The sequence below is a fragment of the Dryas octopetala genome, chromosome 6, assembly GCF_963921425.1.
Source record: "Dryas octopetala chromosome 6, drDryOcto1.1, whole genome shotgun sequence".
NCBI classification, from domain to species: Eukaryota; Viridiplantae; Streptophyta; class Magnoliopsida; order Rosales; family Rosaceae; genus Dryas; species Dryas octopetala.
This window is the reverse complement of record NC_141371.1, coordinates 6,931,203-6,942,682: the sequence shown is the minus strand read 5'-3', so window position 1 is coordinate 6,942,682 and position 11,480 is coordinate 6,931,203. Positions and strand designations below refer to the sequence as shown.

Genomic DNA, 11,480 nt, shown 5'->3' with positions numbered 1-11,480 from the left:
CTATATATATATATATATATATATATAGCTAGATTATGCCTAGACTGAATAACAGAGACGACTATAGGTGGTAGCCTTAGCCTAGTATGCTACACATATTGACCATAACCAAAAGACCAAGAGATGTATAGTAAAGCCTATAGCTCTCAACTTGTTACGTGCCATTGATGATGTCCAATATCAACGGTGCATGCACGTTTGGGTTTAATAATTAAATTAATCTTTCTTTTTTCTTAAACCAACCAACGTTGACTGGGCAGCCGGGTTGCTTTGACGGGCGGTCAACGCACTATATCATCACGAGGTTTTCTGTGCGCGCCTGCTGTTCTGTTCTGTTCTGCTCTGTTCTGTTCGATCAAATATCTCAAAAAGAAGAGATCGACAAAAGCCACTGACTCACTGATCCAGCCAACAGAGATTAAAAAAAGAAAAAGAAAAAAAAGACCATCATAATTAAACAACAAAGCTATAATAATAACATACAGTCACAAGATAAAACAACAACAACAACGAAAAGAAAAGGACCAAAACATATGCAGCTAGCAGAGCAGCATATGACGACTTGGAGTTTTCTCTTCCCACTGTCACTAATTCAGACAAATGCAAATCAGTGGGCCCGACCCAGCTGACTCAATCTCTGTGTGCATGTGTGTGACCACTTGCCTTGCTTGCACTGAGCCATTAGCTGCCACCTCTCTCTTTATTGATCGAGCTAGCTAGCAGCTGCATGCGGTCCCCAGCTACCTAGCTGAGTTTGATAGAATCCAACTCGGTCCCGACTCGCAATCTATCCGAGTTTGAATGTCAACCATTAACCCCGATCGATCAGTCTGATATTTTACAGTACTGCTAGCTCTGGTACATATAGCAATAAGCTGGAGTGACATGTGCTTAGGACAGTCGTCGAGCACGTATGTACGTACGTGGATGATTTGAAACTGTAGATCGATGCATGTTTCACAGTAAGTTCCACACACATCAACGATTGACAGGCACTCATCAGCGCTTGTCATTTCTCGAAGCTGCATGATTAGGACTTTAGTGGTTGCCAGTGAATTGGCTCAACCCCATAGCTGCACTCATTGAAGCAAACTTGGCAAGCTCTTGTGGTAACAATGGCCTGTGTGATAATTGATCTCCTCCAGCTCCCATGCCAAGGAAGTCCCTCGTTAGACTGTTTTGATGATCATGAATTGATGATCCACTACTCGAACCCCGATGAATGTTAAATCCAGTACTGGTTTGCTGCATATTCATTAGCTGCTCGAGAGTAGTGTTATTCGACGATGATGAACCTGTGAATGAGCTCAAATTTGGTTCAGAACTTAGATTCTGCTGATCCGCATTCTGAAAAACTTGATGCAGCTCGTTCGATCTGCTGGTTTGGTTCAAAGAGGAATTATTAGATGAGCTCATCACACCCAAGCTCGAAAACGATTGGTTGTTGTTGCTTCGAGTTGAGCCCAACTGGGCTGCTTTCTGGAGAAGTGCCGTGGCGGACATGGGGGCTGCAGGCCGCTTATTCGATAGAGTGGTCGCGGTCGTGTTCGTGTTCGTGTTCGTGTTCGTCCCACCTTCTTGATCTTTCAATAGTCCTACTGGAATTGGCGACGATAAGGAGAGATTTGCATTGCTCAATGTCGAAGTTGAAGCAATCGTACTACTGGTAGTACTAGTCTTCTCGAACCCAACTGGGAACTGAAGATTGGTATTGGAGCTTCCAAAATTGTTGGACATTGAAGATGATGACCCAAAAAGATTGTTGGCAGCTGATGCCATTTGCACCATTTCAGCGAAACCCGTTGAACTTGATGGTGCATAGAGATTGGGATTTGTACTCAGGTCCATCAGATTGAGCTGATGAGAGTTCGCCTGCTGATTGTTCAACCATAGTGACAATCTGGGCTTCTCATGCTGATGCGGATGGTCTGCCATTCCATTGAAATCAGGCCGAAAACCCGGACCGGAAAACTGGGAAATTTGAGGATTGATCATGGTATTGTTTGTAATTGTCTGATCATTTCCAAAGTTGAGATTGGTAGCTGGAGTAACTGAAGTGAGTCTAGCACTCTCTTCAGTTAGGGCATCACAAAAAGCTCTATGTGTGATGAAGCTATCTTTCCTGTTCAATTCCAACAAAAACAAACCCCATTTATGACTTAATGATATGCATATATATGGTTGCATTAAATTCGAACCCAAAAGATGGAGCATTTAATATATTCATTGAGTTTGTATGTATGTAAATATGTGTTTGTACCTGGAAAAGAGGGTTCCACAGTCACATTTGTATTCTCTAGTCCCACAGGTCTTGGAGTGAGCTTTCCAATCCGACTGGACTGCGTATTTCTTGGAGCACTTTTCGCACTTCCACTTCTTCTCGCCGTGCTTCCTGCTGAAGTGCTTCTTGATCCCGGTGAGGTCCCCGAGGGCTCTCGCCGGGTCGTGGTGGACGCACGACTTCTCGGGGCAGATGTAGACCTTCTTCTTGATCACCTCCGTTTTGGTTCTCTGCCGCAGCTTCCATGGCAGATTGTGACCCCTCCGGTGGAGCTGTAAATTCTGGTCCCTCTGGAATCCCTTGTTGCATATTTCGCACACGAACCGGTTCGTGGCCATCAGAGTTGTTGGAGATAGAGCAATAACTTCAGCATCTGGATCTGTTAATTCACACAAAATTATATATAATTATGACACAATATTGGAAATTAAAAGAGTACTAAATGAGAAATTGAAGAACAAGAGCATGGGGTTTGCTTTGCTTGCCTGGTGTTCCTGGGAGATTTCTCTTCTTCTTGGCCACAGGGTTACTAGGATTGGAGTTATGGGAGCTAGGGTTTGCAGTTAGTTGATGATCTTGAGCAAACCCATCAATGGCAGAGGGTATAATCGAAAACCCATCACCGGACATCATCTGCATGATCTGGGCTTCCCTTGTAATTTAGCTAGTCACACACACACAAAAGACTAGTTTTGGAAATGAGGCAGACAGAGAGCGTACAAACAAAAGAAGAAAGGGTTTAACAGAAGCAGAGAGAAAGCTTAGCTAGCTTGCTAGCAGCTAAACAAGCCTTCTTTGGTGGTATTCAAATCTGGCAAAAGACAGCAAAAAACCCCAAGTCAAGTTTTTGAGTGTATAATTAATACTCTAGAGCTACCTTCGGACTCTTGTTAGGGAGATGGTGTGGTTTTGCCTCTGTCTGTTTGATTTCTAAGAGAAAAAACCAAAAACCATGATGGCTATTGGCTAGCTAAAACAGAATATTTCTCATCATTTTTCTTTATTCCAAGCCTCTCTCAGTACTCTCTCTCTCTCTCTCTCTCTCTATCTTTCTTGTGCGAGTCAGTCTTTCCTCTATCTATAACTCGTATCCTCAAAGTCGGTCAGCCATATATTTCTCTGGGCCACCACACTCTCACTCTCTCTCTCTCTCTCTCTCTCTCTCTCTCTCTCTCTCTCTCTCTCTCTCTCTCTCTCTCTCTCAGTCACACACACACGTATGCACAAAAGTGGAAGTGTGCGAGAGCGAGCTAGGTGTTTGAGAAAGCAGAATGTGTAGGGCTCTGTGCATTTTGTTGCTTTGTGAGCTCAAACCCCAATTATGTTTACTCTAAATCAATAGTTTAATTGGAAAGGGGATCAGGGATGAGATTGTTTAGAAATTAAACAGGGTCATGATTTTTCCTCGGAAAGTTACTTGCCTTTTTATGACCCTTGATCGATCAGCTTTAACATGATTACTGCCATAATTAAAGTTAAAAAGGACAAATTCAACAATACTCTCACAGTCTCACCCTATATCACGTAGCTAAATGTTTTACTCTTTAAATTAACTTGATAGATTCATTTTTTATCTCTTAAATTTTCACCGTTAAATTTAGATGTATGACATTAATATATTTACTATAGATTTTTTAAACATTAAAATACTTTATGAAATTTTTTTTTATATATATTCATAATACCATGTGACATATTGATATATTAATTTACTTATAATTATAATACGTACGCTATAATTCATTTCTAAAATCTTAAACTTAAATTATTTGAATTTTTTTGTTTTTGCTTGTTTGAATGCTAAGTTTGCTAACCGTGTCATATAAATTTAAGAATGTATGTAACTTCATCAACATTCAAAAAAGTATTACAAATTTGTTTCATCTTTTTTAATTTATATTCTTAAATAATAAATAAGAAAAAAAAAGTTAGAACTATATATATGAGAATGAGAAGGAGGGAACAAAGACATGAGTGAGTGTGTGTGAGTGAATATTTGTGTGCATGAGAGTTGGGTACGTTTCCCGAGAGAGTTGATAGGACGGTCCGTGATAACTCAGGACTGTGTGTCTGCTCAACTCTGCACTTCTGCAGTGATCGATGATGCTGCTGCTGCTGTTGCTGCATCCATCATAAATTCATAATTCATACGCACCAAGTATATATGGGGCTGCAGCTACACTTTCTAACTTTCTATTTCAATGATATATGTTGATCAGTTGATGATGATGCCACTGTTACACATAATATATACCTACTCCTGCAGAAATGGTGAGATATACTTGCTACCATATGCTATTATAAATAATTAATCACAGAATTTTTTTATATTGTTGCATAGTCACAAGATTAGTTTTCTCACATGCATGGTATAGTCGTATAGATAATCTAATCTTTTAAGTTAATTATCATTTATAGATACTGCTACATATGCTGTAGCTATTTGATTCCCATGTGATTACCTAGTGTACGTTTCAAATGTAGGTTTGTTTATATATATATATATACAGAGACTAGCTAGAGAGGTGATGATCTAACAAGGAGAGCTAAATTGAGGACTTTTTAACTTGAAGATTATATCATTAATTGTTAAGACTTTACTCTACAATTAAGGTAATTTTATCATTTTGAACTGTTTATTTTTAGGCTCAAATTGGAATATCTTTCTTAAGAACATCAGCCATGATTAAGTCGGAAATTGCTCAATATACAATTTGATCATCATTATGATCATTTTAATTTTTATAATTAAGAAACAATAAATGTAATTTAGTAGGGTTGAATGGCCAACCTGCTCGAGTTTAATTAATATAACTTTTTTAAAAAAAAAATTCCTAATTCGACATAGAGAATATTATGAGTTCAACACAAGTTCAATTCGTGAATGAGTTTTTGAGTTCAGATTGCATGCTCATCTCTAACCCAAATTCAGTCCTAATTATGTTGGATTGACAATTTCTCAATCCCCATATTCTCGATCTCTAACCCATTCATATCACTCAAATTTTGGGTAGGCTCTAACCCAAATTCAATCCTAATGTTTGGATTTGATTAATTTTATTACTTTGTATTTACACACTGATAGTGCCAATAAGAAGCTAGAATAAATATATTCTCTCAAATTACAAGGGGGAGGGCTGGCCTTGCGTGGCAAATGGGTCATTATGGTGACGTCCTTATCTGTGCTGACTTTGAGCAGACCCAAGCTAGCTTTCATCTTACACAAACAATTAATAATTAATGCAAATTAAGAAACTAATTAAGGAAAAATAAAATGATAAGAGAACCATATATAAATAAGAAATTATTAGAATACCCAACTGCGTTTGGCTCCATGTATTCGGAGCTTCCTTCCACACATTTGATGCTCCCATCCCCATTCGGAATCCAATGTTAATTTCCCTAGCTCTCTCCTCCAAATACTACATGCACACGTATATATGTATATAATACACAAAACCCCATGTGTTTTGTTCTATACAATATTCATGATCAAAACCCTAATTTTCCAATGGGAGATAAGGGATTTTTCAATGGATCGACCTGAGGTAGGAGGAAGAGAATGAGCTAGGTTAATTATTAAATATAATATATATATATATATATCATGTGTTGACAAAGTAATGACATCCGTCCTATCTATCTATTGCATAGATTATTGGTGAGTCCTTCAAGATTCTTATTATATTTCCTTTATTCCTTCAAGTTTTACTTCATTTTTTTGGATATATATACCTACATATATATTAGACAATCTAACATGTTAATCTAAACTGTTCATTATATATGTGAATCTAGCTTGTTGTATTCCTAATTGACAATTTGATAATATAAAATAATACATTTAAAAATTTAAAATATCATATTAGGTACTTTGATTTGAAAACGCGTTATATATAGTGTTAGAATTTCAAACACCCTATGCATCTAGAGTACCCCTTAATGTGACATACAATTTTTTAAATGAACAAGAAAGGTTAAGATGATCAAATATAAATATGTTGTTGATGGATATGTCGAAAGTCTATATCCGGGGGCGGAGCTACATGTGGGCCTAAGGTGGCTCCGGCCCCTCCAACCCACATGTACTCTAGACATATATATTTTAGAAAAGATTATATAATGGCCCCCCACTTAATAATTTTGGATTCTTGGCCCCTCCAGAAAAAAAATTTCTAGTTATGCCCCTGTATATATATGTCTTGGACCAAAGACATTAAATATTGATGTTTATACCAACTAGTTATTATTCTAGTGATATTTTTCTCTACAATATTGAAGAGATCTAAAATTTAAATTTGGTATTCGATCCCTAGATTAAAGAAAATGCCCTAACTACATGTAATTAATTAATTAGTATGTAAATAAACTAACTAAATTTTTCCAAGTCAATCCGTGAGTTGAATTATATATACAATTGCTTCCAGAAGTTGCAAAGGAAAATACATCAATAAAAAGATAGCAAAATCATGTGCTTAAGGAGTGCTCTAAAGTTAACCAGTTAGCAAGTTAATACGAAGATAACCCTGTTTTTGGGCCCACCACATCACTAATCTCATAATCCGAACCATCAATTATTTAGGCCACACTTCAAAGATCATCATTGCAAAAAATTAACTAAATCGAAAATCAAATAGTCATCTAATTGAGATCAAATAAATAGACAATCAGTATTTTCAATATAAATAGTTGTTATTATAATCAAATGACTAAATGACTTTTGATTCTGAATAATTTTTACAGAAATGATCTTTGAAGTAGGGCCTAAAAAATAAACAGTTCGGATTTTGAAATTACATTTTGTAGTGGGCCCAACAGGGTGGTTAGTTTTGTATTAATTTACTAACTAGTTAGTTTTAGAGCATTCTTGTCATATGCTTATATCCAAATACTACGTTGTTTTGATTATATTAAAAAATAATCAAATAAACATATAAACAACATAATTTCGAGATAAACATAACATCATTTAAAAGAATAAGTATATAAGCATACAAGATCCAAACTTGTAAAAAAGGTCCTGTAAAGAAATTAAGGCCCGGAAATCATAGCAACGATTTTCATATATTTTATATTAATTGTGTTCTTTGGAAAATGCCGAGGAGTGAGTAAACACGTACAACACGTACATAGATGGATTCACAAAATTGATTTAATTATGGAATTGTAAACACTAGAAGTGCACAATTAAAAATGTTTGCTCATGAAAAAACATCCAAAACTACCTTCTTCTTTGGGAGTAGCTATCACCACATGGGGCTTGTCTATGAGAAATTAATGAATTAATAAATTTACCTAAGGATTCTCTTTAATGCGAAATGGGTTTTGTGAGATGCGAAACACCGTTTGATCAGTGACTATATCTACACCAATCAATCGGCTGTAATCACTGATTAATCAATCTCTCACATTTCACCTAAAATTCATTTGGCATTAGAGATAATTTTTTATTTAAACAAATGTGTTCATGTTAAGGGAGAAAAATTTACATGTAATGGGTGTATACACTCATTTTTTCATAATTAATGGTCACATATAACTAGTATGTGAGGACATGTTATGAGAAAATGAGTATATACATCCATTATATATAAGTTTTTCTCCATATTAAAAATATTGAATCCTTTCTAAAAGAAAAAAAAAAAAAATTGAATCCAAGAGGCATTAAAATTGATTCCCCACCTGGGCCACTTGTGGCCCTCTTGTGCGCCTATTTATTTGCACAAATTTAAATTAAACGTGAAAGAGGCCCAGAGATTATCTATTAGTATAAGAATAGATCTTATTGTTTAATTTTGTCGGAATTAATGTCTAGAGATTTGTGGTTTCAATTGTTTGTTCTTATTTTGTTAATTATTGAAGTATTAATTGACAAATTAATAAATGAAGGAGTAAGTTGGCTTTAAGCTGTCGGTGTAGAGACAATCCGAATAATAAGATGAGGTGCCAGAGAATTTTCTGCATACTGTGTATTTTCCAATATGTTTTGAATGACATAAATTAAATATTCGTTCTTTGACCAAAAAAAAAGGAGACTTCTAAGATGATCCCACATACTGCCTCCCACATTCAGGAAGATGATAATAATATGGCTGTACTATTTATATATATATATATATATATATATTGGGAACCCAATTAATGTTTACATATAGGCGTTAAAATAAAAATTAATTGACTAATTTAACTGATTATGTTAAAAGATTTAGTACGTACTAACCAAAGATACTTATTAATTACGTCACCTTTGAGTCTGATACATATATTTCATGAATCAAAAACCCAAAACTAGGACCTTTATATTTATAGAAACTCATCAATTATAGTCCAGTGTCAAAATGTAATTATCTATGTCTGATATAGTAATCCAACCTACTCTTGTATTATTTTTATTTAAAAAAATTTAGATATCTAATTCAAAATTATTTGGCAATGGAAAAAGAGGCATAGGACCTTATATATTATTAGACGTACAAGATTTCACATTTCGAATGTTGAATACTCTCAACATTGCAAATTGTGATATATCGAGTCATCATAATTAATTTGACTATGTGTATGTTCTATCTTTAATGATGATTATCATGCGTCACGGATTAGATACTATTTGCATGTTAATTTCAATGTTGTATTGATATTATTTCCAACTTTAACAATATATGTATAAGTTTGAGGTTTTATCTTAAAATATTTTAGTGCAAATTAGAAAAATATTACACTTAGTTTATCTAATATTATATAATTAATCACTTATATATCCTTGGCCAAAAAAACAAATCACTTATATATCCAATGTGAGACAACTTGATCTCACCCACACGATTCCAAACATATATATATTTGCTTAGATAAATATATGACTGGACTTTTTATATGGATTATATGTATATATACTGCATATATAATGACAAATAAATTAATTAATATGAATTGATTTAATTTATACCACACATGGATTGACGATTGAGGTAGAGGGGGTCAAAGTATATATATGTCACGTTTAAATTTGGATCTTTGCCTAATTTTCTCCTCTGTGGAAAGATTTGGACAACAGCCAGCAGGAAAGTGTTGAAGGTAGCTTGCAAACAAACCATGCTCCTCAAAGTTAACGTTATGATCAGCCATAAAAGACGAACCACAAACCTCGGTTAATCAAAAACCCATGTAAAAGGAATATTGTTTCTTGCCCATGTAAAAGGAATATTGTTTCTTGTCTGTAAATACAAAATATATATAAATATATACTTGCATGTGTGTTATACACGTATGTAATATAACATATACATATAATCAAACTTGACACTTGGGTGTATATATGTCTGTATTCTTCGAAAGCTCCATTTATTATCGCATTTTTCAAAAGATTTCTCGATCATATTTGAGTTAATCAATATTCTATACTAGTACTACTATAAACAGACAATTTTTGTCAATCATTGTATGGGACGATACCAATTATGTCGCCCTATTACATTAAACAATTTTAATAACAAATTTACTGCTAATGATTATTATAGGAGCCATATATTAGCCCACTTATTTTGTACATACGTACTCCAGTTTTTCTCTTCTACTATATTTGGGTTCGCTACAGATACATATATTGCATGTGTGTGATACAAGGGTAGGCCGGGTAGGCAAAGTAGACCATCATCTAGAGTCCTGAAATGTTAAGAGTTTTTCAAATTTTATAAATTTCTTATATACTTATATATTATGTTCAAATAATATACATACTGGTTTGAGAACTATATTTTTATGATCCATCTCGAACTTCCAAAATTTTAGGACCGACCATATATGGTGTGATAGTCCTAATAATAGTCATAAAGCTAGGTAGCCGTGTGAGTTGGGTATTGAACTTCTAAAATTCAACAATTGGGCGATTTCGGAAATTTCAAAGGACCACACAGGGAAAGAAAATATGTACATTGAAAGAGACTCGAAAATGGACAGAGAAAAATGGCAAGGAAGAGACTCCAAGGAGAAAAAGACATGCAATCGAATCTTTGGTATCAAGTTGGCCTTTTTATGTCTCCTCCTTTCAATAATATTGTCCTATTTCTTGGAGTTTTGCGCAGATGAATATATGGTATATGGTATATGGTATATGGGAGGAAGAACAAAGCCAAAGACAACATCCATTACAAATTTTTCCATGAAACTAGCTGCTGCATGCATGTGAACTTGGAAGAGACCAGGTAGTAAAATTGAATATGATCCAGTGGTACAAAAGGTTGACAACTACTGAATTCCGAAAATTTGTTATAATAGAATATATGGATGAACAATATATATCAAGTTATGCTTCTCTTAACTCTCGCAGTCGAAAACGTAAAAGGATTAAACAAACGTTGAAATCCTAAAAACTCTGGAATTCATCAGAAATTCGATTTTCTGAATATTGATAATATCCAAAATAACAAAATAACGAAATTACAAAAAATAACAAAGTTCTTAAAAATCTTAAAAACTACCAAATAAGGAAAAATTGACAAAAACACTAATTTGATGGCCCAAATGATGAAATTTGGCCAAAAATACACTTAGGCAATTGCAAAGCGACTATTTTTGGTCAACTTGTCGATTCCAATCAGCCTGCCAAATTTCATGCGATTCCGACTCCGTGGCCCATGATTTCTACTAGTCAATTTCCACTATCCGTCTTACTAATCTCATCCAATAAGGTTAATATATATATATGGTAAGTGATAAATAGAGATCGAATAAGGATCTATATTTTTTGAATCAGAGCTCTAACTAATATATACCATATTAGACAATAATTAAAGACTGAATAAAAACTTAAGCTATTGAAAAATGGGTTAACAATGTATATCAAACTAACACAAATTAATAAATTGATTTAAGCAGGCTCATGTTTTCCTAATTGGTTGGCACACTCCTTAGCCCATCCTCAATTACATAATCTGAACCAACTAGTTATTAGTCTAATAATATTTTTTTCCACAATATTAGAGAAGTCATAAATTCAAATTTCTTTAGCTCTCACATATAATTAAATAAAAAAAATTTGCACAATCTGATGTAGTTGAGGATAAAGATAAGAGCCTAGAATTGGACATTTGTACACCAAGAATAATGCTGATCAATGGTAGCAATGCACGTTAAGGGTGAGACAATGCAGTGGAGTGCAAGCATGAAATGATGTGGGGGACAATCACTCAGTTATGAGTCT

General features: G+C 34.5%; 1 protein-coding gene across 1 annotated transcript; it reads right to left on the bottom strand.

Annotated features, from left to right (window-relative positions):
• Positions 1-434: 434 nt before the first annotated feature.
• On the bottom strand, positions 435-3,304 carry JKD (C2H2-like zinc finger protein). The gene is made up of 3 exons (XM_086248867.1): positions 2,767-3,304; positions 2,261-2,660; positions 435-2,122 (listed from the first exon to the last, which is right to left on the bottom strand). Exons 1-3 carry the CDS (start codon positions 2,918-2,920, stop codon positions 1,039-1,041), a joined length of 1,638 nt encoding a protein of 545 aa, XP_086104993.1. The 5' UTR covers positions 2,921-3,304; the 3' UTR covers positions 435-1,038.
• Positions 3,305-11,480: the final 8,176 nt, after the last annotated feature.

Coding starts and splice junctions, on each gene's coding strand:
- JKD (XM_086248867.1), bottom strand. CDS start 2,920: ATGCAGATGATGTCCGGTGATGGGTTTTCGATTATACCCTCTGCCATT. Junction 2,661..2,766: donor AAATCTCCCAGGAACACCAG/GCAAGCAAAGCA, acceptor GTGAATTAACAG/ATCCAGATGCTGAAGTTATT. Junction 2,123..2,260: donor TGTGGAACCCTCTTTTCCAG/GTACAAACACAT, acceptor GGAATTGAACAG/GAAAGATAGCTTCATCACAC.